The following is a 27,096-nucleotide window of genomic DNA, read 5'->3' as shown; positions in this document are numbered from 1 at the left end:
CTTTGGGATTCACCCTGAGATATTTTCCCGTTTTTGTGGTTATCCCCAGGCTGTTCTTGGGAGAGGGTTTGATGACCTTGCTCCTGGATTTTATGGTCTGTTCCTGGAGCTGGTGTCTTCTGGCTTTCTTTTCTAAATCAATCCTGGACCTTAAATGAAGACCTATGGGTTTTATGTTGTCCTTTCAAGGGAAGTACAGAAACGTGACGTAATCTCCTGTATGAATTCTCCCTTCCCCACACAGGACAAGAAGCAGACAAAACCCGTGAGATGCCAGATTGCCAGACCCTGGGAATCAGGGAAGCCCTGGAAGTGAGAAATAATAAGGCAGTCCAGCCATGGCTCTGCTCACTGCCTTCAGATAGTGCCCACATACCAAAGGGGTCTGAGGCCAAATCCCAGGATGGAGGCGAGATTCGGTGCGGTAATAACCAGTAGAGAAAAACTTCCCAATGTCTGCATTCTACTAAGGAGTCCCGGCCAGCACGCCAACGCACAGGCCGTCATGATCCATAACAAGTAGAAAAATCCATCAGTGAAACAGATCCCGACGTGTCATGGTGGCAGAACTAGGAACCAAGACTTTCGGTTACTATGTCTGCGTTTCATAGCCCCACATCTTTAAAATGGAGATTCAAAACATTTAAAAGCAGTCAAATGAAATATTAGAGATAAAAAAGATGCTGGATGAGAGGGCAGCTTCTGTAGAGGCGTCAGTAGCAAGGTACACATTGCAGAACACATGACCAGGGAAATATAGCCATGAGCAATTGAAAATATCCAAACCAGGGCTCAAGAAATGGTGTCCTAGTTAAGAGCACAGGCTGCTCTTCGAAAGGACCCATGTTCAGTTCTCAGTACCCACCCAGAGGCTCCTGCCTATAACTCCAGTCTCAGGGGATCTGATGTCCTCTTCTGGCTTCCTAGGGCACCAGTGAATATAGACTTGCTGGTAAAACCTTCATACACTTACAAACAGACAAACAAACAAGCAAATAGACATTTTAAAAAGAAAATACTTAAACTGAAACTTGAGGACAAAAAGACACTAAAAAATGAACTGTAAGAGAAACTTAAATTGCCTAATATGTGAAAACTGGGTTTCATGAAAATTGTGGATAGAGAAGGAAAAATGATTGAAAAAACAATAGCTGAAAAGTCCCCAACCATAACAAAGATTTCGATGTTGTCAGGCATCAAGCAGAGAAGACTACTCTCCTTTATGCCAATAGAAGAAAGTGATTTCTAGGCTGGGCATGGTAATGAACACATTTAACTCCAGCACTCAGGAGGCAGAGGCAGGAGGACCTCTGTGAGTTTGAGGCCAACCTGGTCTACAGAGTGAGTTCTAGAACAGCTGTTATACCAAAACAAAACAAAACACCCCAAAACAAAACCTCTGTCTCACAAAACAGAAACAAATAAAAAAGAAAGTCATTACTAGTTAGCTGGCAGAGAGTACCCTGGGAGGGCAGGATCCTGATGTAGCACTGAACCTTTCTCAAGGTGAGCTCTTAGGCACAAAAAACATACGGAGGGTTACATACATCAGTTAGCCAGAAGCGGAACTACAGAAGCCAAAAGGCAAAGTTAGTACATTCAGAGACTTTCCCAGAACTCCTGACTCTGTTGGGTTAGGTCACTGTTTTCTTATTGGCAGATGTGCTGTCTACCTGCTGAGTTTTATGACCTGGATGGTACTTCCATCATGGTGTCAGTTGTGTTGAGAAAGGTCTGTGAGCCTGCTAAGGTCTGGCGACTGTGTCAATTAAAGGAAGAGCTATGAAGAGCCAAGGAACCCAGTCCAAGAGCCATGATGCAGAGTAAGCCCCAGAGAGGTTGTAGTCAAGTCCAGTGAAGGTGATGTTGCACAAAGACAGAACTCATGTCAAGCTTCTTTCTGCAATTTCCAAGACTATCAGAAGCCATGTGACAACACAGCTAAGGCAGCTTTGAAAAATACCGGGGGCAAGAAAAACCTATGCCATAATATTTATCTTCTAAAAATGAAAAGCCAGACTTGATGGCAGAGACCTGAAATTCAGTGCCTGAAAAGCTGAGGCAGGAGGATGGGGAGTTCAAGGTCTACCATATTCTACCACTTAGGAAACTGGAAGCTGCCGGGCATGGTGGCACACGCCTTTTAATCCCAGCACTCAGGAGACAGAGGCAGGCAGATTTCTGAGAGTGAGTTCTAGGACAGCCAGGGCTACACAGAGAAACCCTGTCTCTAAAAACCGAAAAAAAAAAAAAAAAAAAAAAAAGGAAACTGGAGGCCAGCCTGGGCTAGGCTACATATATACATGTACTTAAAAAAAAAAAAAAAAAAAAAAAGAGGTCAAGGGCATTTCAATAACTGTGGGAATGATTCACTGAGAGACGACACTCCATAAATACCAGATGGAAATCTGGTTCAGCCTGAAGAAATGACAAACAACACAAGTGGGTGTAGATGCCATTTATTTTCTAAATAATAATAATTTTTAAAACTTTTAATAAACTGAATTTTTTTGTTTGTTTGTTTTGTTTTGTTTTGTTTTTCAAGACAGGGTTTCTCTGTGTAGCCCTGGCTGTCTTGGAACTCACTCTGTAGACCAGGCTGGCCTCAAACTCAGAAATATCCCAGTCTCTGCCTCCTGACTGCTGGGATTAAAGGTGTGCGCCACCACTAACTGGCTTTTTTTTTTTAATTTTTAATTATTTAAAAAAAATTTAAACACTCAAATGCAATAACCTGGATTATGGGTTCATAATACACCAAGAAGAAAAATGACCAAGAACAGCATCAGGAGGGGAAGAATGTCACTTAAACACGGGGTGTGGAAAGCACACGGCACTACATTAGAAACCCTAAAGCAAGCACGAAAAGAATTTTGGAAAATAAGCCAGCAAAGGAAAGGGAAAACACTTGGCAGATTTTTTAAAAATGAAAAATACAAACACTCTAACAGGGCAATTAGACTCCCCGAAGGAAAACTTAGATCACTGTCAAAGATATGGGGACAAGAAGGGGTAGTAAAGCCCATATCAAATTTCTTGTATAATATGTAATTAGAAAATTCTAGAACCAATTTAATTCAAGAGGTCAATACCAACATAAAGCACTGAGGCAGGAAAATGGCAAAAATACCTTTATGGTGAGGGATCCAGAGACTGTGGTGACCGTTTTGTGAGTTGAAAGCGTCTGTACCTTCCCTAAGTCTCTGAAAGGATCCCAGGGAACGACTTGTAACATTTCTTTTCTTTTTTATTTTATTATTATTTGTTGTTTTGAGTAGGGTCTCACTGCATATCTCTGGTTGGACTCACTATGTAGACCAGGCTGGCCAGAACCACCATTCACAGCCTCTAGAAGTGCATCAGCTACAGTAAAGACTTGAAGGGCGAAGAAAGCTTCATGCTGTCTAGCAAAAGTAGGAAAAGGGGAGGGGGCACACGTGTGAACACAAAGAAAAGGGAGTCTAAAGCAGGGAATTGAACTTTGGACCTTCCTAACACAAAACAACCTCACTACCCAGCTGAACCACAGAAGAAACAAGTGTATCTTTCTCTCATCGCAGCACAAACAAGTATCTACATCAGTGCCAGTTGCAGCCACAGCCACAACCTTTGTGTCACAGACCTCTCAGACACCTCGGAAATAAACATCGGATCAATCCTTGCGGGGCTCACTTTCATCCCCGAGCTCAGCAGCGAGTAGCCGAGTTACTGAGCAGGCATCCGGCAGAAAGCTAACATTGAGGTCAGGTCCAGACAGAAGTGGATTAAGGCTCAGCCAACAGCGGGAGAGCTGTAAGCCTGCTCTCTAGTGTGTGGTCCGCCGTGATCGTATAGTGGTTAGTACTCTGCGTTGTGGCCGCAGCAACCTCGGTTCGAATCCGAGTCACAGCAGTATCGTCTGGTCACTTTTCTTTCTTTCTTTCTTTCTTTTTTTTTTTTTTTTGCTCCAATCTCTCTCTCTGAACTCTTCCCCACAGATCTACCCGCTTCCGCTCATCGTCACCCAGGAATCGTGGGGAGTGTAAACACTCGCTCTCTCCCAAGCTCTGTTTTGTAGGAAATGGGAATGAACCATTAATGTCTTCGAGCCCGTCCTGCTGCAGCGAGCTGTCAGCAGTCAGCATTCGCCTTCTTCATATTTGTATGCATATTGTACTAAAACGACCGAAGCATCTTACAATAAAATGGTTTTGAAAAGTCAACACCTGGACCAAGTTACTGTGAAATTTCCTCATCGTTCTGTGAGGGGAGGGGTGGAGAGGGAGGAGGGACAGGGAACCATGGCGCATCTAGGAAGGTCAGAGGACAATTTTCAGGAATTGAAGGAACTTGGCTTTATCAGGCTTTCAGGGCAAGTCCTCCCACCCACCTTAAACAGGTGTGGCCCACTGGCTTTCTTCCTGTTGTTTGTTTGTTTTTGACAGGGTCTCAAGCTGTCCTGTAACTTGAATCCCTGATCCTCCTGCCTCAGACCCTGAGTACTAGGATTACAGACATTAGCTAACAAGCCAGGCTAAGTTTTACTCCTTGATTCTCATGAGTGAATGTGCCTCCGCTGGCCTACCAGGTTTTTCCATAGCTTTGTGCCTTGGGAATCTGTCCACTTTGGTGTGGTTATCACTCCTTCGTTTGATTTCCTTTTGGTTTGAGTGGGAGGGCGATGTGTATATGCTCTATCACACTGGATTCCATCTTGGGGGCCTAGAGCATGCTAAGGACCTGCTCTAGCACTGAGCTACAACATCATCCTTATTTTGATCTAATGAATGAGTGTGGCCACAAGGTATGAGTGAGTGTATTTGCTTCTACTGTGTGAACTGCTGTGGAGAGACTGGTCTGCAGAATCTTTCTACCTTCCACTGGAAAGCAGAAAGAAAGGTTTGTGGGCCAGAAGACTTCCTTGCTTACAGGAAAGAGTCCCTGCATCCAGTGCTAAACTTACCAGATCACACACTATAGCAAAATCTAGCCTCAAATTTCCTGTGTAACCACAATGTTGTGATAATTTCTTACCTCAATAGCTTGTATAAAAAACACACAACCCAGTTGTTAGATTTGTAAGCTATATATCTAGATTGGGCAGATCTATCACTGTACTAATTTATTCCCCAGCTATGAGACCCCTTGCTACCTGCAGCTTCTCGAGGTCATGTGGTTCTGCTCCGTATTGGCTTCCACCTCCTCTTTCTCTGTCCTTTCTCCTTCCCTTCTCTCTCTTCACCTGCCACACTGTCTAAGACCTCCAGTTCCACCATTCCTTTCCACTGCCCAATCATAGGCTCTGTCCTTTATTTGACCAGTTAGAATGGGGAGAAGGTTCACAAGAGATCACTTGAGCGCATGATCTAGCCCTTGACATGGGCAGCCCCTCTTGAGGGCACAGAATTAACATCAGAATACAAACAGCACCAGGGCAACTCACAACATTTCCCCCTTTTTGTTCAATAAAAAGGCTCCTTTTCCCCCTCAGATATAAGTTGGACACAACCATAACAATTATGCAAATTATAAAGTATAAGATACACTAAACACCCAGTCCATCAATTTTGTTGATTAGATAAAGCACTCTACCATCTGTCCTAACTTAAAGACTCTACAGTTCTATACCTGAAGTATGTTCTGATTTTAACTTCTATACCATCTGAAAACCATTCTTTCAAATCTACATCATCTTCCTCAATGCTAAACAACTTAAGTTTGATTGTGAGACATAACTAGTCTTCAACACCTTCAGAAATCTGAGAACAAATTAAATATTGCCTGAATATAAAAGAAGCACAAAAACATAGCTTCCAAAACTTAAACAAATTTGCAGAGACTGCTAACTACCTGGACAGTCCCCCATTCCTCAAAACACTAGAGCATCTGTCTTCAGCCTTCTGGCCTAGAACCACCTGGTAGACCTTAAATGAAGCAGGAACTATGAAGGACTAGCCTACTCTGTCTTGTCAGAACTAAGCTGTCCGCTATCCTGCACATGTGTCCTTTCCTAAGCAGTATTTTTTGTCTGAGGATGAATTAGGGCAATTCTTGCCCAGTGGCTACCTTGCCACTGCTAGAACAACTCCATATCGAGATTATAATGCTCAATAACTTTTTTGATCCATGAAGGGGGCACTGTCAGGAGCAGACATGTCTCACAGTCAAATGATCCTTAGTAATCCTTAGTAATGAAATAACATTATGTCTCATATTCTGTGGATTTTTGATGTTTTTGAAGAATATGTAAAGAATATCTGAACAGTTAAACCTTAACTAGTCTTAGCTCTTTCTGTTTGAATAATATTGAAGACACTGTTTTTTTTACCTTTCTTTTTTTTTGTTTGTTTGTTTTTTTTTTTTGATTTTTAATATTTTTATTACATATTTTCCTCAATTACATTTCCAATGCTATCCCAAAAGTCCCCCATAGCGCCCCCCACTTCCCTACCCACCCATTCCCATTCTTTTGGTCCTGGCATTCCCCTATATTGGGGCATATAAAGTTTGCAAGTCCAATGGGCCTCTCTTTCCATTGATGGCCGACTAGGCCATCTTTCGATACATATGCAGCTAGAGACAAGAGCTCCGGGGTTCTGGTTAGTACATCATGTTGTTCCAACAATAGGGTTGCAGATCCCTTTAGCTCTTTGGGTACTTTCTCTAGCTTCTCCATTGGGAGCCCTGTGATACATCCAATAGCTGACTGTGAACCTCCACTCCTGTGTTTGCTAGGCCCCGGCATCGTCTCACAAGAGACAGCTATATTTGGGTCCTTTCAGCAAAATCTTGCTAGTGTATGCAATGGTGTCAGCGTTTAGAAGCTGATTATGGGACGGATCCCTGGATACAGCAGTCTCTAAATGGTCCATCCTTTCATCACAGCTATGAACTTTGTCTCTGTAACTCCTTCCCTGGGTGTTTTGTTCCCAATTCTAAGAAGGTGCACAGTGTCCACACTTTGGTCTTCATTCTTCTTGAGTTTCATGCGTTTATCAAATTGTATCTTATATCTTGGGTATCCTAAGTTTTGGGCTAAAATCCACTTATCAATGAATACATATTGTGTGAGTTCTTTTGTGATTGTGTTACTTCACTCAAGATGATGCCCTCCAGGTCCATCCATTTGGCTAGGAATTTCATAAATTCATTCTTTTTAATAGCTGAGTAGTACTCCATTGTGTAAATGTACCATAATTTCTGTATCCATTCCTCTGTTGAGGGACATCTGGGTTCTTTCCAGCTTCTGGCTATTATAAATAGGGCTGCTATGAACATAGTGGAGCATGTGTCCTTTTTACCGGTTGGGACATCTTCTGGATATATGCCCAGGAGAGGTATTGCTGGATCCTCCGGTAGTACTATGTCCAATTTTCTGAGGAACCGCCAGACTGATTTCCAGAGTGGTTGTACAAGCTTGCAATCCCACCAACAATGGAGGAGTGTTCCTCTTTCTCCACATCCTTGCCAGCATCTGCTGTCACCTGAATTTTTGATCTTAGCCATTCTGACTGGTGTGAGGTGGAATCTCAGGGTTGTTTTGATTTGCATTTCCCTGATGATTAAGGATGTTGAACATTTTTTCAGGTGTTTCTCTGCCATTCGGTATTCCTCAGGTGAGAATTCTTTGTTCAGTTCTGAGCCCCATTTTTTAATGGGGTTATTTGACTTTCTGGAGTCCACCTTCTTGAGTTCTTTATATATATTGGATATTAGTCCCTTATCTGATTTAGGATAGGTGAAGATCCTTTCCCAATCTGTTGGTGTTTTTTTGTCTTATTGATGGTGTCTTTAGCCTTGCAGAAGCTTTGTAGTTTCATGAGGTCCCACTTGTCAATTCTCGATCTTACAGCACAAGCCATTACTGTTCTATTCAGGAATTTTTCCCCTGTGCCCATATCTTCAAGGCTTTTCCCCACTTTCTCCTCTATAAGTTTCAGTGTGTCTGGTTTTATGTGAAGTTCCTTGATCCACTTAGACTTGACCTTAGTACAAGGAGATAGGAATGGATCGATTTGCATTCTTCTACATGTTAACAACCAGTTGTGCCAGCACCATTTGTTGAAAATGCTGTCTTTCTTCCACTGGATGTTTTTAGCTCCCTTGTCGAAGATCAAGTGACCATAGGTGTGTGGGTTCATTTCTGGGTCTTCAATTCTATTCCATTGGTCTATTTGTCTGTCACTATACCAGTACCATGCAGTTTTTATCACAATTGCTCTGTAGTAGAGCTTTAGGTCGGGCATGGTGATTCCACCAGAGGTTCTTTTATCCTTGAGAAGAGTTTTTGCTATCCTAGGTTTTTTGTTATTCCAGATGAATTTGCAGATTGCACTTTCTAATTCGTTGAAGAATTGATTTGGAATTTTGATGGGGATTGCATTGAATCTGTAGATTGCTTTTGGCAAGATAGCCATTTTTACAATGTTGATCCTGCCAATCCATGAGCATGGGAGATCTTTCCATCTTCTGAGATCTTCTATAATTTCTTTCTTCAGAGACTTGAAATTTTTATTATACAGATCTTTCACTTCCTTAGTTAGAGTCACGCCAAGATATTTTATATTATTTGTGACTATTGAGAAGGGTGTTGTTTCCCTAATTTCTTTCTCAGCCTGTTTATTCTTTGTGTAGAGAAAGGCCATTGATTTGTTTGAGTTAATTTTATATCCAGCTACTTCACCGAAGCTGTTTATCAGGCTTAGGAGTTCTCTGGTGGAATTTTTAGGGTCACTTATATATACTATCATATCATCTGCAAAAAGTGATATTTTGACTTCATCTTTTCCAATTTGTATCCCTTTGATCTCCTTTTGTTGTCGAATTGCTCTGGCTAGGACTTCAAGTACAATGTTGAATAGGTATGGAGAAAGTGGACAGCCTTGTCTAGTCCCTGATTTTAGAGGGATTGCTTCAAGCTTCTCACCATTTACTTTGATGTTGGCTACTGGTTTGCTGTAGATTGCTTTTATCATGTTTAGGTATGGGCCTTGAATTCCTGATCTTTCCAAGACTTTTATCATGAATGGGTGTTGGATCTTGTCAAATGCTTTTTCCGCATCTAACGAGATGACCATGTGGTTTTTGTCTTTGAGTTTGTTTATATACTGGATTACGTTGATGGATTTCCGTATATTGAACCATCCCTGCATCCCTGGGATGAAACCTACTTGGTCAGGATGGATGATTGTTTTGATGTGTTCTTGGATTCGGTTAGCAAGAACTTTATTGAGGATTTTTGCATCAATATTCATAAGGGATATTGGTCTGTAGTTTTCTATCTTTGTTGGGTCTTTTTGTGGTTTAGGTATCAGAGTAATTGTGGCTTCATAGAATGAGTTGGGTAGAGTACCTTCTGTTTCTATTTTGTGGAATAGTTTATGAAGAACTGGGATTAGATCTTCTTTGAAGGTCTGATAGAACTCTGCACTAAACCCATCTGGTCCTGGGCTTTTTTTAGTTGGGAGACTATTAATGACTGCTTCTATTTCTTTGGGGGATATAGGGCTGTTTAGATCATTAACCTGATCTTGATTCAACTTTGGTACCTGGTATCTGTCTAGGAACTTCTCCATTTCATCCAGGTTCTCCAGTTTTGTTGAGTATAGCCTTTGGTAGAAGGATCTGATGGTGTTTTGGATGTCTTCAGGATCTGTTGTTATGTCTCCTTTTTCATTTTTGATTTTGTTAATTAGGATGCTTTCCCTGTGCCCTCTAGTGAGTCTGGCTAAGGGTTTATCTATCTTGTGGATTTTCTCAAAGAACCAGCTCCTTGATTGGTTGATTCTTTGAATAGTTTTTCTTGTTTCCACTTGGTTGATTTCGCCCCTGAGTTTGATTATTTCCTGCCGTCTACTCCTCTTGGGTGAATTTGCTTCCTTTTGTTCTAGTGCTTTTAGGTGTGTTGTCAAGCTGCTAATGTGTGCTCTCTCTAGTTTCCTTTTGGAGGCACTCAGAGCTATGAGTTTTCCTTTTAGAAATGCTTTCATTGCGTTCCATAAGTTTGGGTATGTTGTGGATTCATTTTCATTGAACTCTAAAAAGTCCTTAATTTCTTTCTTTATTCCTTCCTTGACCAAGGTATCATTGAGAAGAGTGTTGTTCAGTTTCCACGTGAAGGTTGGCTTTCTATTATTTATTTTGTTATTGAAGATCAGCCTTAGTCCATGGTGATCTGATAGGATGCATGGGACAATTTCAATATTTTTGTATCTGTTGAGGCCTGTTTTGTGACCAATTATGTGGTCAATTTTGGAGAAGGTACCATGAGGTGCTGAGAAGAAGGTATATCCTTTTGTTTTAGGATAGAATGTTCTGTAGATATCTGCCAGATCCATTTGATTCATAATTTCTCTTAGTTTCTCTGGGTCCCTGTTTAGTTTCTGTTTCCATGATCTGTCCATTGGTGAAAGTGGTGTGTTGAAGTCTCCCACTATTATTGTATGAGGTGCAATGTGTGCTTTGAGATTTACTAAAGTTTCTTTAATGAATGTGGCTGCCTTTGTATTTGGAGCATAGATATTCAGGATTGATAGTTCCTCTTGGAGGATTTTACCTTTGATGAGTATGAAGTGTCCCTCCCTGTCTTTTTTAATGACTTTGGGTTGGAAGTCAATCTTATCAGATATTAGAATGGCTACTCCAGCTTGTTTCTTCATGCCATTTGCTTGGAAAATTGTTTTCCAGCCTTTCATTCTGAGGTAGTGTCTATCCTTTTCTCTGAGATGAGTTTCCTGTAAGCAGCAAAATGTTGGGTCTTGTTTGTGTAGCCAGTTTGTTAGTCTATGTCTTTTTATCGGGGAGTTGAGTCCATTGATATTAAGAGATATTAAGGAAAAGTAATTGTTGTTTCCTGTTATTTTTGTTGTTAAAGTTGGCATTTTGTTCTTGTGGCTGTCTTCTTTTAGGTTTTTTGAGGGATTACCTTCTTGTTGTTTCTAGGGCGTGGTTCCTGTCCTTGTATTGGTTTTTTTCTGTTATTATCCTTTGAAGGGCTGGATTCGTGGAGAGATAATGTGTGAATTTGGTTTTGTCGTGGAATACTTTGGTTTCTCCATCTATGTTAATTGAGAGTTTGGCTGGGTATAGTAGCCTGGGCTGGAATTTCTTTTAGTGTCTGTATAACATCCGTCCAGGATCTTCTGGCTTTCATAGTCTCTGGTGAAAAATCTGGTGTAATTCTGATAGGCTTGCCTTTATATGTTACTTGGCCTTTTTCTCTTACTGCTTTTAGTATTCTATCTTTATTTAGAGCATTTGTTGTTCTGATTATTATGTGTCGGGAGGTATTTCTTTTCTGGTCCAGTCTATTTGGAGTTCTGTAGGCTTCTTGTATGTTCATGGGCATCTCTTTCTTTAGATTTGGGAAGTTTTCTTCTATAATTTTGTTGAAGATGTTTGCTGGTCCTTTGAGTTGAAAATCTTCATTCTCATCCACTCCTATTATCCGTAGGTTTGGTCTTCTCATTGTGTCCTGTATTTCTTGGATGTTTTGAGTTAGGATCTTTTTGCATTTTACATTTTCCTTGATTGTTGTGCCGATGTTCTCTATGGAATCTTCTGCACCTGAGATTCTCTCTTCCATCTCTTGTATTCTGTTGCAGATGCTCATATCTATGGTTCCAGATTTCTTTCCTAGGGTTTCTATCTCCAGTGTTGCCTCATTTTGGGTTTTCTTTATTGTGTCTACTTCCCTTTTTAGGGCTAGTATGGTTTTGTTCATTTCCATCATCTGTTTGGATGTGTTTTCCTGTTTTTCTGTAAGGACTTCTACCTGTTTGATTATGTTATCCTGTTTTTCTTTAAGGATTTGTAACTCTTTAGCAGTGTTCTCCTGCAATTCTTTAAGGGATTTTTGTGCTTCCTCTTTAGTGTCTTCTGCCTGTTTAAGCATTGTTCTCTTGTATTTCTTTAAGTGTGTTATTAAAGTCCTTCTTGAAGTCCTCTACCATCATCAGGAGATATGCTTTTAGATCCGTGTCTAGCTTTTCCGGTGTGTTGGGGTGCCCTGGACTGGGCGAAGTGGGGGTGCTGGGTTCTGATGATGGTGAGTGGTCTTGGTTTCTGTTAGTAAGATTATTACGTTTACCTTTTGCCATCTGGTAATCTCTGGGGTTAGTTGTTATAGTTGTCACTGTTTAAAGATTGGAGCAGAAGCTGTGTTCCACTCACCAGCAGTCTCTAAATCCTGCTGCGGGGGTCGTGGGTAGCTGGCGGGTGTCAGGCAACCCTGCGCTCCCGCTACCCCGGCGCTGATCGGGCCAGATGAGGCCTGTGGCCCTACTCAGGCCGGTTTCTGCTTCCCTAACTAATGCAGTCTCAGGTCCCGCACGCAATTGGATTGGAGCAGAAGCTGTGCTCCACTCACCAGAAGTCTTAAGATCCTGTGGCGGGTGTTGTGGGTAGCTGGCGAGTGTCAGCCAACCCTGCGCCCCAGCTGCCCCGGTGCTTTTCTGACCGGAAGAGGCTTGTGGCCCTATGTAGGCCGGATTTCTCTCTCCCCAACCAGAGCAGTCTCAGGTCCCGCGTGATTGGACTGGAGCTGTGTTCCACTCACCAGCAGTCCCAAAATCCTGCGGCGAGGGTCGTGGGTAGCTTGCGGGTGTCAGGCAACCCTGCGCTCCAGCTACCCCGGCGCTGATCCGGCCGGATGAGGCCTGTGGCCCTACTCAGGCCGGTTTCTGCTTCCCTAACTCGAAGACACTTTATTATAATTAAATCAGAATCTAACATAACCATGAGTTAACTATCTGGTCCTTGTAACCATGAGTTTGCTATCTGACCCTTAACTTCTTTTACTGAATAATCCTAAAGAGTTTGTAATAGCAGCTATAGAAGGACTGGGTCACAGCCTTTTATTCTTAAGTGAGTTGCAGAGGCACAATGCCTATCTAAGAATAACAATATTAATTTCAAATTTTATATCAATATATAAAGATTCATACCAATGAAAAGTCTCTATCAATATATATATATATATATATATATATGTATATAAATTCTATACCAATGTAAGAAACAAAAACTTCAATTTTGCATCAATATAAGGATTTCTACCAATGAAAGTTTATGGCTATACAATGCTTTAAGAGCAAATTTAATATCTTATCTCTATCTATTTCTCTAATTTCTCTAATATTACTATATTCCCCCCTTTTCTTTTCCACCCCCTCCCTTTACCTAAGAAGGAAAAAAGAAGAGGATAGGAAAGGTAGAAATCCCTGAGTCTAAGGCCTCAAATTTCCTCCCTGTCCGAAGTTACAATATTTGTCAGTTACCCCTTAAAATGACAATATACCTGTAATTCATAAAATAGCCAGACCATCTATTCCACCCTAAGGGCCTGCGACAATAATCTTCTTTTGCTTGCTTCTAGCTGAATTGGGATGAAGATTCCCTTCTGGGGGCCCAAAGGGAAATAGGAAATTTGATTTTGTCAAAGGAGGACATCATTTGCCTTAGCTGAAGTCCTGACTGTAACAGTCTGAAGGGCTGGATAGGTGAGCTAGCTGTTCTGGAAATATCCTGGAAGCAGTCTTTGGAGGAAACAGCTTCAGTGTAATTGAGGTAGAATCAAGCAAGGAGCTGGAATGTAAGGTCCCAGAATCTCAGCACCCCAGAGTGTAAATCTTATCAGGGCTTCTCTCTCCACTTTCATTCTGTAATATACAAACCTTACAAGCAGCACATGGCTCTGTAGAGACATTCATATGGAACATGCAGGGTGCACAGATCAGTTAAGGAAGACCAATAAAGAAAGACAACTGTCTTTCTTTACATGTTAGTTTGATCACATAATCAAACTACAATATACATTTCCATTCTTTCAATCTGAAAGGATGGTATGTAGTAACAAGTCAAGAGAATGTTGTATTCAACATACTGACTTAAGTCAGTATTATTGGCTGTATAGAGACGTTTAAGTCTCACTGGTCCCCAGAGTGTCTCTGTGTACAGAGACATATACATCACTTATCTTGTTGATCTTGTCAATCTTTCTCTTCTTGTCTGTAGCCAAGGTCTTCAGGCTGCACCTCTATCTCAGCAAAGCAACCTTCACCAAGCAGCTGATCTGTGGAAATCTCTACCCCGGCTCGAGTTTGTCTTGCTATCTCCTCTGCCTCTGCTCTCCACCATGAGACCCATTGTAAATGTGAGGCAGGTTTTAGTATGGCCTTTGCCATGTCCTTCCAGTCTTGGGGGATTACTCTATTTTTAATAGCCCAAGAAGTCAGGATATGTTTTGTTTTACAAATGGCAGATGTATCCTAAAATTAGTGACACTTTCCTTAAATTTCCTCCATTCTAACACATCCACGGGTTGCCATTCAAATTCCGGACAGTTCTGTGAATGACCATCATGTGCTGTTCTTTGTTGTGTGCTAACCGGATGAACTAAAGTCTGGTTTCTATCAACCTTTGGCTGGTGTTCTCTAATGTTATCTTCTGTCTCTCCCTGAGTATTTTCCCTGATATTTTAAGTTCCTTCTATTCCATAAGTCCCTGTTCTTTCTGTTCAAAGTTCTGCTTCCACATTTTAAATTTTTCTTTATGTTGTAATTCTGCTATTCTGCTGTCTATTTTATTTTGATTAATTTTAACAGGTTCCCCTCAAGCCTTGCTTCCAATCCTCATTATTTTCTCTCTGCCTCTCAGTCTGATCTGTGAGCTGCTGCATTCTTTGTTCTAGTGTCTTTTCCAGTCCCTGTCTCCCACCTTCATTTTGTTCTGTCACTTACTATGACCTGTAAATGTCAGTGACTTTAATTCTAGCATTGTTCCCTCTAAGCCATGTTGCCATTGCCAGGTCTTAAATTTCTCTCTTTGTTGCTTATGCTGCTCTGTAAATTCCTGTACCTTCTGCTCTAGGCCCTGCTTCTGTGATTCTAACTTCTCTTCCTGTTGTAATTCTGATATTGCAGCATCTACCTTATTTTTATTTACTAGTGTTAGTAAATTATCCTCTAGACTCTGTTTCCAAATTTTATCGCTATCTCTTTGTGGTTCAGTCTGATTTGTAAATTTCTGCATCTTTTGTTCTAGCATCTTTTCCAGTTCCTCTCTGCAACCTTCAATTTTCTAATTCCTTTTCTAAGCTCGTAATTGTTTATTTAGGGCCCTGTCTTTTTGAGAAGACATGATAAACCATGATAGTAACCATGTCATAATGATAATTGACAGTGTGTCGATTTCCTTTAAATCCATCCCTGTCAAACTGTTCAAAATATCAATTTATAATTCTTATTACCTGATCCAGAGCTTCTTGTACGCCTGTTTCCCTCTGCTGTTCGATTTGGGACACTGCAGTTCGCTTCTGTGAGGTCCTGTCTTTGTTTGGGTCAAGGACGCGGATTTCAGGTGGTTGAGGCAGTCGGTCTGGTTGTCTGGTTTCCTGTTTAGACCTGGGAGATATGGGGAAGCAAGCGGGGAAGGCTGCTTGGGCGGAGATGCCTGCTGTGCTTTTGAGAAGGCTATTTCGCAGGCTCTCGCACCCCAGGGTCCTTAGTCCTTCTTTAGTTTCAAGGATCCCCAACTGTTGTGATGCTGGCGCTGCCTAAATCCCAGCTCTGGCTGGGGTGCTGCCTCCGGTTGCTAGGGTTTGCTTAGGGCTTGGGGAGGCAGCGTTTAATTTACACAGTGCCTCAGTTTAGACCGCAGCCCTAGCTGTTTATATTGGGGGGATGGGGGCGGGAGGCGGCGGTCTTTTATTTCAGGTTAGTTAGGTTCTAAGCCCGACGTAGGGGTGCCAACTGTTTCGTTGATTTCTTACCCCAATAAACCCGTATAAAAACACACACAATCCAGTTATTATATTTATAAGCTATATGTCTAGAATGGGCATTATACTTATTCTCCAGCTATGAGACGTCTTGCTACCTGCAGCTTCCCCGGACCATGTGGTTCTGTTCCCTATTAGCTTTCTCCTTCCCATCTCCCGTCTCTTCACCTGGCACACTAAGACCTCCAGGCCCATCTTCCTTGTGGGGCTGTGTCCTCGCTGCTGCTGTGGAAAGCAGAGTTACCCAGCAGGGGAGAGAGACTCCATGATCAGGATACACTGTGCTTGGGGTGTGCTGACCCCTGCAACTTCCCCAAACTCTCACATCTGAGGCTGTTCATAGAGTTCAAAAGCTGTATTTCTTTCCTTTGGAAACGTTGGGTTTCGATCCCTATTGGTGTGTGCGTTGTAGCTTCGTGGCTGTTTATATCAGATACAGTGCATGCATGTTTATTTTAATTTACTATAGTTTTGTATACTGGTTTCTTTGCATAACCTGGGACACTGAAGAATTGTTAAGGGAGAGAAAAGTGGTAACCAATGTGGTGTACGTTTTCAAAAAAATTCCTTTGCCACGATTAATGAAAGTGCAGTGTTTGTTGTTTTTGCTTTTCTAATGTTAAGTACTGAACTCATAAACCCACAGTCTCCGCTGACTGTCATCTGAGGAGTAGTCTATTTGTCAAGTCTTTAGTTCTTCGAAATGATGGCTTGATCAGTTATAAAACAATGAGAAAACCCCTAAGATTAGAAGTCTGGAGTTTTGTTTCAGTGTTGTTTCTTAAAACCATAGAGCACATTTACAGGCGAGTAACTCAAATTCTGGGTTGAATTTCTCCTTTCCTCGGCTCCTGTTTTGAAGTCTCTCACCACCAAGCCTGGGTTTAGTGGCCAGCACAACCCTTCTCAGCACAGTTTGAAATGAGTCCCTGGCAATTGAAAGAACAGGAAATGAGTTGCTAGGAGACAATTCCTCTTTTGTTTTCTTTCCAGACAAATGCTGTTAACTTTTTTCCTTTAAAATCTAACCTTAAGATTTTATTGTTTTTGTGAAAAATCAACTTAGAACCTGGTCACTTAGCCCTTTCTCTTCTTGTCACCTCCCAGTTCAAGCTGCTTGTATCTCTTAACAGCCAGTGTGCCAGGGTTCTCTTAAATCTAGGTGTGAGGGCTGTTTATCTGTGGGTAAGGTAGTCCTCCGGGCTCCAGGACCTGCCTTATTTGCTCAAGTGGGGATATATATAGAGAGAGTAGTTCCTGCATCCTCACCCCACTCGGCACACAGCACAACCCCCACTGTTGCATTAGCTGAGGTGCAGTGTTCACACACTGTGGTCCTGTCCATCAGGACCAAAATCAGAGGAATGGCTCTCGCCCAAAGACAGAGCAAGTGCTCAATATGCCCTAGGCCTTAGGATAGCTGCCCAGGGTGATTACAAGCACACACACACACACACACACACACACACACACACACACACCACAAAAGCACCTAATGAGGGACTGATAGCCAGGCCAACAGCAACAGATTTAAAGTGCATGGCAGTGATGTGGCAGGGAGGGAAGGGGCAGAGGAGAGAGTACATTCAGTCATGTGACTACTCAACAAAATTTAGGTTGGGGGGAATGGCATTGGCCTTTAAGTGCTCCAGAGGTCAGGGAAGAGGCTGAGGCAGAGGTAGGCACATCTCTGTGAGTTCTGAAAGCAAAGGGGGCACAGTAAAGGAACTGCAACAGGACCCCTCCATGGTATGGTCAAAAGGAAGGCTTTTATTGTAGGTAAAATTAGACAATGCATCCAGATATATATGCAGGGACGAAAGTACTGTAGGAACCTGAGTGTGGACCACTTCTTTCAATATCTAAGCAGTTATATATTTTACTTTAAGTGAAATAAACTTTAATAATTGTATGTTAGTGTAAAATTGTCGGAAGGGTCATCCTGACTGACACCGCATATCCCAAAGCATCTGAGATGTGGCAAATACTGTAATATCGGAAAGGAGATGAGCATCTGTAACAAAAGATCGCTGGGCAGAAGGACGATAGTGCCGAGACTCGGATTCGAACCGAGGTTGCTGCAGCCACAATGCAGAGTACTAACCACTATACGATCGCGGCAAGCCACACGCCCAGCGACAGGGTCAGCTACCAGAATAGTCCACACTAAACTGTCACGCCCATGGTCACTAACAATTATAAAGACCCGCTGGAAGCCGCAGTCCATTAGCCCCCTGCTCTGATCTCTGCCCCTCTGCTTCCTGTGGAGCGCCTGTGCCGGGTACTTACAGGCCAGGGGCTTGGGGGTCTAGGGGACGGGGACCTGTGGGGGGAGGGGAGGCGAAGGCGCCTATTGGTCTATGCTGGTTTCCATGCTTCCTGGCTGCCTGTAGTAGACAGGGCAGCTGCGGTGGCTAGTGCTGAGCCTGAGATTTCTCGAGTTAGCTGAATGATGAGGGCCGCTGCTGAGAAGACCGTGGGCCCACCCTACTCTTGTAGATGTTGTTTTCCCCAGGGTACGTGATAGACTAGACCTCCATCACGGTCTTCACAGCTGAGGCTGAAGCATCTCCCGAGTGGGGTAAACCCCATGGGGTCTTTTCAAAAAGCTGGGAGCAAAGCAGCGACCATAGAAACAAAACTTCGGAGACCAAAACCATCATCACCAGCCCCCATATTCCTTACCACACAGCTTTGTTTCTGTGATTTATTTTGCTTTTTTCCATATTCTGTGTACATTAAATTGGTTCTGGAATTTTCTGACTGAGAATTGTGCTGCATCGACTCTTGTACGAATTTCTTTAGCCAGTGATGTGTTTCTGTGAGGTAGAATAGCTACCCTATAATAGTGCCTCTGTGTTTTATTAAAACCCTTTTTGTTTTCTCTGCTTTGGGGACTTATTGTCTGTAGCTTTTACTATTTTAGGGTTCAATCTTATTACTTTAGGGTTTGCGACATATGTCTTTGTCCCCACAGCCTGTGTTCGGGTGAACTAGTCTTCTGTTTCTGGCGTCTACTCTACTGTTAAGTGTTTTGCTCCTTCCCTTGGTGTGGATGCCACACTACAGGTTATTACTTTTGTCTAAAGGTTCAAATATTTCTAAAAGGCATGTCAATATCAACATGTGATATCCTCACCATATATGATATTTTTCCGAATGTGCCTGCTCGACTCTCTCTTACATTTGTGTGTGGGGTGGTATCCAGTGGTTAGGATTTTGTTTGGAGGTGGGTTCTCTGCAGCCCTGGCTGTCCTGGAACTCCCTATGTAAACCAGATTCGCCTAGAACTCCTAGAGATCTGCTTCCTGAATGCAAGAAATCAATGAGTGGGCCACTGCTCCTGGCTGGTTATGATTCTCAAGGTATTTATAGATCAGGTCTTGATGTACTTTTGTTTTACGGTTTTGTTGTTGTTGTTGCTGCTGCTGCTATGCTGCTGCTGCTGGTGGTGGTGGTGATGGTGGTGTGTGTGTGTGTATTAAAAATTGCCTTTGCAGTCCAGGCTGCTAGGGTGTGATGGCTACTCTTAGTTGTCACCTTGACTACATCTGGAATTCGCTAAAACCCAAATGGCCGGGCACACCTGTGAGATTTTTTTTTTCTTAGTTAAATCATTTGAAGTAGGAAGACCCACTTGGAATCTGGACCTCTGAGGTGGGAAGATCCACTTTTAAGCCAGATCTTTTGAGGTGGGAAGATGCATCTCTGATCTGGGCCACACCTTCTGCTGGCAAGCGATTTAAGGGCCATGGAAGAAGGACGCTTGCTCTCTCTGCATGCTTGCCCTCGCTCTTGAGTACAAGTCTATTCCTTCACTGGCATTAAAGACGACTCTTTCAGATGCTGGCATCCACTGCAGTCCAGCTGAGATTTCCAGCCGTGTGGACTGAACAACAAGTGATTTCTGGACCTTCTATTGGTAGACAGACAGACAGCCAGTGTTGGACTAGCAGGACCACAGCCTGTAAATGAGGTAGGTAGGGAAGGGAACTGCTCGAAGAGGTAAGAATGAAAACCTGGGACAGAGTAACTTCATCAACCTGGATCAGACTTCAGGAGTCTAATACCAGGGGGTTCATTGTCAGTAGATTTAAAACACAGTACAATTTGGGAAGAGGTTTTGAGGCAGCAACCAGTCCCATCAGTTCGAATCCAGGTGCACAATAAAGCTTAAGGTGTCCCCACGCAGAGATTCCTTTACAACGTACACGTGGCCATGAGGGTGGGCTTTATAGCTAAAAGGCCTAGAATCTAATGTGGTCTCTGAGCAGTAGCACAGAGGTCGGCAGGCCAGAAAGTGCATGTCACATCTCCCCTAAGGATGGGTAATGGTTTAGGGAGGCCCGAGTCTGGAATAATCATTCTGGGAATTAGGGTGAGGTCTGTCCCTACAGATAGCAGAAAAGGTCACCAGGTGGTTAATAACCTCTACTCTCAGCTTTCTGGATGGAATGCAGATTTTTATTTTATCTTCTCCATTGAGGACACACCTGTGAAAGATTAACATTCCTGCTTCTCTTGGGGATTCTTTGAGTACAAGACCCCATGACCTCTCCATTTAAAACCGTTATAAAAAAAAATATATATATATTCTATATATTCATATTCATTCTCTAGGTTGTGTGCTTAATACAATGGGGCATGGCCTTGAACTTTTGACTCTCCTGGTTTAGCCTCCCCTGTGTTGAGATTACATGCATGGGCCATGAAGCCCAGTTCAGTTAACTTTAAGAGGATTTGTATGGCACAGAATTTGCAGTTAACGTTTAGTTTTCTTGTTTCATCACTTTAAAGATTTGGTGTGGCTATCTCCTGGCTTGCATGGCTTCTGGTAGAATCTTGGAACTGCAGAAAAACCTTCACACCATCCTTCTTTTTGTTCCTGTGTATATACATTGTGTTTTTCTTGGGCAACCTTTGAAATGTTTCTTTTGGCCCTAGGATTTAATTAAAATGTGTCTGAGCTAATTTGACCTGATGTTTCTTGTGTTTATTAGCTGCAGAACAAAGACAGTCATATATCAATGCATTTATTAAGTAGATTGGTGGGGACCACAGGGGCTCTCAAGGGTTTCAGATGCTATCTGGTGACATACTTAGTTTTTTGATTGGTGGAGCCTAGTTGTGTCCTTTTCTCGAGACAAGGTTTCTCTGTGTAGCCCTGGCTGCCCTTGAACTCTTTCTGTAGACCAGATTACTGGTGCTGGGATTAAAGTCCATGCCCTCATTGCCTGCCTGCCCACATAGTTGTCTGCTAAGAAGACATTTGAAAGATTTTAATAGTCACAAAGATGGTAGATGTGACACAAGTGGGCAATGAAGAGCCTTCAATGGGACTGAAAACAGCCCAGGATAATTCGGCTCTGGACCTTACAAGAACCTTTAACATAAACAGTTTTCCTGTGACCCCCACTCTAGGAACCTTTGGGATGCCATGGGAGGACATCCATTGCTGCATCAATGATGGGGTGATATCAATAGCAGCGATTGCTGGAGGCTAACGGTGCTATGGCAATAGTGGCCTTCTGGCACAGCCCTGGCTGTGAAGATAATTCTGCTCAGGGAATCCAATCCTAACAGGTGAACCAAGCATGTTCTGACTGCTCCTGGCATTTAGGTTGAAGTATATGGAGGCACAGAAAGGACCACAGACCCATGGTTTGTTGACATGTGGAAGATATCTCCCATCAAAGGATCCTAGCTGGTTCTGGTTGCCCTCAACTGACCTTGGCTCGTACACTAGCTGCTAGGTTTCCAGTTGTATACAGAAGGAGAGGCCTGTACCTACTCTGTACTGGCTGGTTTTGGGTGTCAACTTGACACAGCTGGAGTTATCACAGAGAAAGGAGCTTCAGTTGGGGAAATGCCTCCATGAGATCCAGCTGTAAGGCATTTCCTCAGTTAGTGATCAAGCAGGGAGGTCCCCTTGTGGGTGGTGGCATCCCTGGGCTGGTAGTCTTGGGTTCTATAAGCAAGCAAGCTGAGCAAGCCAGGGGAAGCAAGCCAGTAGGTAATATCCCTCCATGGCCTCTGCATCAGCTCTTACTTCCTGACCTGCTTCAGTTCCAGTCCTGACTTCCTTTGGTGATAACAGCAGTATGGAATTGTAAGCTGAATAAACCCTTTCCTCCCCAACTTGCTTCTTGGTCATGATGTTTTGTGCAGGAATAGAAACCCTGACTAAGACATACTCTGAGAGGACATTGGGAGTTCTGTTTCATAGGTAGTAGTCTCTTCAAAGATTTCCCCCCCTTTACTCACACTTTTCAAGTACCCCAATTTTTCATGAGTTAGGGTTCTTAAGTTTTCCTCACATTTCATGAATCTGGGTTTTTGTTATTTTAGGTTTTGTTTTTGTTCTTGTTTTGTTATAAGATTTATGTAATATATATGAGTGATCTATCTGCATCTACATCTGCATGCCAGAAGAAGGCATCAGACCCAATTATAGATGGTTGTGAACCACCATGTGGTTGCTGGGATTTGAAGTCAGTTAAGAGCAGGCAGTGCCTTCAGCCCCAGTTATTTTAGTTTTTGTTTGTTGGGTTTTTTTGTTGTTGTTGTTGTTGTTTACTTCTGTTTTGGCTCTGAGTTTCAGTTTGGAAATTTCCAACTGTTTATGGATATATGTTCCCTGATCATGACTTCTGCAATGTGTAACTTGCTGTGAATCCCTCTGTGAAGTTGTCAACTCTGACATTAAAAAAAAGAAGAAGAAGAATTTAAGCTAGGCAGTGGTGGCCTTTAATTCCAGCACTTGGGAGGCAGAGGCAGGCAGATTTCTGAGTTCGAGGCCAGCCTGGTCTACAGCCTGGGTTCCAGGACAGCCCGGGCTACACAGAGAAACCCTGTCTCAAAACAAACAAACAAACAAACAAACAAACAAACAAACAAAGGCTGTATTTGTTTTATGTGTATGCCTGAGTGCATGTCTGTGCACTGTGTGCATGCAGGAGCCTATGAAGCCAGAAGAGGTATCAGCGGTCCCCTGCAACAGGAGTGGTTGCAAGCCATAACAGAGCAGGTGCTGGAAACCAGACCTGGATCTTCTGCAAGAGCAGCAAGTGCCCTTAACCACGGAACCATCTCTTCGGTCCCTGCATCATGTTTTTAGTCTCTAGAATTCCACTAGCCATATTCCACATCTTTACAGTTTGGCCCATGGAACACAGGCAGAAGTTCCCTCTCCTGCTGGGCATGTTGGCATATGCCTTTAATCCCAGCACTTGGGAGGCCGAGGCAGGCAAATCTCTGTGAGTTCTAGGCTGGCCTGGTCTAACTAGTGAGTGCCAGGACAGCCAGGGATACACAGTGATACCCTCTCTCAGGAAAAAAAAAAAAAGTCCCCTCCTACTTCTTTTGAGACAGGGTCTACTTTGTTGCCCTGGCTACCTAGAACTCACCATATGGCTGACCTCAAAGACAGATCTGCTTGCCTTGGCTTTCTGAGTTCTGGGATTAAAGGCATGTGCTATCATGCCCCGTTGTTCTCTCCTAATTCTAACATAATGACACATCTGATTCTGTTTCAGTGATGGATTTTTCTACCCACGGGTCATGGCAACCTGTGCCTTGGCATGCCTGATGTCTTATTTAGGGTTAAAACACCATGACTGTCTTAGTTTGAGTTTTATTGCTGTGAAGAGACACCATGACCATAGCAACTCTTATAAAGGAGAACGTTTAAAATTGGGGCTGGTTTACAGCTTCCGAGGTTTAGTCCATTGTCATCACGGTGGGGAGCATGGCCTCATGCAGCCAGACATGGTGCTGGGCAAGAAGCTAAGAGTACTACATCTTGATCTAGAGGCAGCAATAGGAGACTGTGTGCCACACTGGGAGTAGCTTGAGGACAGAAGACCTCAAAGCCCACCCCCATAGTAATATACTTTCTCTAAGAAGGCCACACCTCCTAATAGTGCCACTCGCTATGGGCCAGGCATTCAAACACATTCAAACCACCACAATACCAAAGTCAAAGGGGAGAAAAAGGTTTATTTGGCTTACCCTTCCATGTCACTGCTCATTATCAAAAGGAGTCACACAGGGCAGGAATCTGGAGGCAGAAGCTGGTGCAGAGGCTATGGAGGGATGCTGCTTGCTGGCTTGCTCATCGAGTCTTGCTTAGCCTGTTTTCTTATAGAACCCAGAACAAGTAGCTAAGTAATGGTTGGTGGTGGGTCCTCACCATCAATCACTAATTAAGAAAATGTCCTGGGCTGGAGAGATGGCTCAGGGGTTAAAAGCACTGGTTGCTCTTCCAGAGGTCCTGAGTTCAATTCCCAGCAACCACATGGTGGCTCACAAGATCTGTAATGGGATCAAATGCCCTCTTCTGGTGTGTCTGAAGACATGACAGTGACTAATATACTTAAATTTAATAAAATCTTTAAGATAGATAGATGGGGGGCTGGTGAGATGGCTCAGTGGATAAGAGCACCCGACTGCTCTTCCGAAGGTCCAGAGTTCAAATCCCAGCAACCACATGGTGGCTCACAACCATCCGTAACAAGATCTGGCGCCCTCTTCTGGAGTGTCTGAGGACAGCTACAGTGTACTTACATATAATGAATAAATAAATCTTAAAAAAAAAAGATAGATAGATGGATAGATAGATAGATAGATAGATAGATAGATAGATAGATAGAAAAAGAAAATGTCCTACTGGCTGGTCTATAATCTGATCATATAGAGGCATTTTCTTTATTTAGGTTCCCTCCCTCTCCGATGACTTTAGCTTGTGACAAGTTGACATAAATCTATCTAGCACACTTGGTACTCCTTAGTTGTATACAGACTGCCTGTGCCTTGGCGTGCTGGCCAGGACTCCTTAGTCGTATACAGACATTGTGAAGTTTTTCTCTACTGGTTATTACCGTACCGAATCTCGCCTCCATTCTGGGATTTGGCCTCAGACCCCTTTGGAGTGTGGGCACTATCTGAAGGCAGTGAGCAGAGCCATGGCTGGACTGCCTTGTTCCTTCTCACTTCCAGGGCTTCCCTGATTCCCGGGGTCTGGCAACCTGGCATCTCACGAGTTTTGTCTGCTTCTTGTCCTGTGTGGGGAAGGGAGAATTCATACAGGAGATTACGTCATGTTTCTGTACTTCACAATAGCCAGAGGCTGGCGGCTTCCCTCTCTGTTCTTCATTTCACTTCTGTGGGACATCTGACTATCAGTATTCTAATGTGCTTTTTCAAACATTTTCATTGTATTGTTCATTGTATTTCTGTCACAGCATATATTATGTATTATGTATTATATATATCCACCTGATATACCCATAAGGGAGCCAAGTCTTCCTGACAGAAGTAAGCATGTGGTATAAAGGAAACCCATGGCAGATATAACCTACATGGACTGTGTTGTGTAGCTGGACAGCTGAAGCTCCAAGGTCTCTAGGAAGCTTTCCAAGGGTGATAACTGAGTCCTTGGGTTTTGCACAGGTCCAGAGGAGACCAACTGGAGCGAGCTCACCTTATTTCCTGTCAAGTGGCCCCTTTGCAATAGGAGGAGAATATTGCTGGTCCCAGATATGCCAAGGGGATAATTCCCTCTCCTGGACCCCACAGCGGGACAGACACACCTAAAGCTGTGATGGAATGGGCCCACACCAGCCTGTCATCTGATTCCTGGTATGTTTCAAGGACTGAGGACTCTGACTTGGCTTGGTCCCCTGCTGTTGATACCTAACTGGTTGATAGTCTGCCGGTTCCCTGTCTGGACCTGACCCATTTCCTGCACCCAGCCTGTTTTCTGCTTCAGGTCTGGCTCAACTTTCAACCTTGCAGTTTGGTTCTGCAGTTTCACAGTCAGACCCCTCTCTGCTTAGTCATCAGAAAAGACTCTTTCTCAGCCTACTTCTGAAGCTCTTAAACTGCACTGCAGCATTTTAAACTTGCATTCACTCTGTAAACCATATAACTATAGATATACAGATTCTGCAATGAATATATAAAGATTAATATAAGCTGTGTGATATGAATTAATATTAGTAATTATTATTGGAATAAAGAGCTTGCATTGAGCCGGGCGTGGTGGTGGCGCACGCCTTTAATCCCAGCACTCGGGAGGCAGAGGCAGGCGGATTTCTGAGTTCGAGGCCAGCCTGGTCTACAAAGTGAGTTCCAGGACAGCCAGGGCTACACAGGGAAACCCTGTCTCGAAAAACCAAAAAAAAAAAAAAAAAAAGAGCTTGCATTGGACTCAACCAACCTACCCAGGTAAGTGGGTTTTCCCCCCACAAATTGCCATCACTGAAACTGCTGAACCTTGTGAATTATTTGTTATTCAGTAAATTCTGGCACTGTGGAAAGATACAAGCAACTTTGTCTGTTTCTGCCATAGTGATGCACCCTGGCTAACCCTCTGCTCTTACACTATAGTAAGCAGCATACAGATGAATAAAAACCCTATAGTAAACCTCACTAATCTGTATGGTAACCTAAAAAATTAATGACTTCTATATATTTCCTTCAGGAATGAACTTACATCCAGGAGGGCTCTTTGTACCAATTTCACCATGCTGCCTCTTACGTGCAAGTTCTTCTTTCCTAAGACACCTTAGCTCTAGAAACATATGGAAACTGAGAGGTTGTAACAGGAGGGCCATTGCGTGCCCATCTTTTCTGTAGATCTGTTTCAGTTGCAGAAGATAACAGCCACTGGGCCCATGGCATTTTTACCAAATGCTGGAAAGATGGGAAGGACGCTTTTCCTACTGCTACACTCTCAGCAGGAAACATGAAGTTCTTCAGGATAGTAACAATTAAAAAAAAAAAAGAAGGTGCTTATGAATGTCAGCCACCATACAAACACTCAGAAACCCACCTTACCATGCCAGAAGCTCACGGACAATAGATACACTGCTGGGGAAACTGAAGAGGAAAACAGTAGTTGGTCTGTAAGCTCACTGCTGTCCTAAGGCAATGCTTGCCAACTGCACATCTGTCTGGTACAGATGTACCAATGGCTCCCACAATGTCTCAGGTGGATCTCTAAGAACAAACCCTGCAACAACCTGCCAAGAAATAATAGAGCTATGGTGGCTCTTCACGGTTGTCAACTTGACTACATCTGGAATGAACTACAATCCAAAAATGGAAGGCACACCTGTGATCCAGATCTTGCGGCATAGTGGCTGTGAAGAGCTTAGGCTCAGGCAAAGTAGTAGTAGTATATGCTGTTGCGTCCAACTCGGCCAGCAAGGAAAACGCAACCACCGGTTCTTCTTAAAGCAGTTTACTCAGGCAGATTCTCTCTTCAAATCCCCCGAGCCTCGGGGGTACAAGCGTTTTTTTATCCACTCAAGCCACAACCATGCCTCAACCAATCA

At 43.1% G+C, this 27,096-nt stretch overlaps 1 protein-coding gene across 1 annotated transcript; it reads right to left on the bottom strand.

Annotated features, from left to right (window-relative positions):
* Positions 1–503: 503 nt before the first annotated feature.
* Positions 504–25,496, bottom strand: LOC147005497 (uncharacterized). Its single transcript, XM_085836043.1, has 6 exons — positions 25,451–25,496; positions 24,642–24,816; positions 16,562–16,686; positions 15,227–15,380; positions 866–959; positions 504–569 (listed from the first exon to the last, which is right to left on the bottom strand). Exons 1-6 carry the CDS (start codon positions 25,494–25,496, stop codon positions 504–506), a joined length of 660 nt encoding a protein of 219 aa, XP_085692169.1.
* Between the last annotated feature and the right edge of the window lie 1,600 nt (positions 25,497–27,096).

The sequence above is a fragment of the Mus caroli genome, unplaced genomic scaffold, assembly GCF_978045245.1.
Source record: "Mus caroli unplaced genomic scaffold, Mus_caroli_1 scaffold_3, whole genome shotgun sequence".
NCBI lineage: Eukaryota > Metazoa > Chordata > Mammalia > Rodentia > Muridae > Mus > Mus caroli.
This window is presented reverse-complemented; position numbering and strand designations above follow the sequence as displayed.

What these genes read in the sequence shown, in the direction of transcription:
- LOC147005497 (XM_085836043.1), bottom strand. Translation starts at nt 25,496, where the DNA reads ATGGGTCAGGTCCAGACAGGGAACCGGCAGACTATCAACCAGTTAG. An exon ending in CAGAATGGAGGCGAGATTCG is followed by an intron (nt 16,687 to 24,641) that starts GTACGGTAATAA and finishes TTCAATTGCCAG; the next exon opens with GGACTCATTTCAAACTGTGC. An exon ending in TACAAGAAGCTCTGGATCAG is followed by an intron (nt 960 to 15,226) that starts GTAATAAGAATT and finishes AAGTGTATGAAG; the next exon opens with GTTTTACCAGCAAGTCTATA.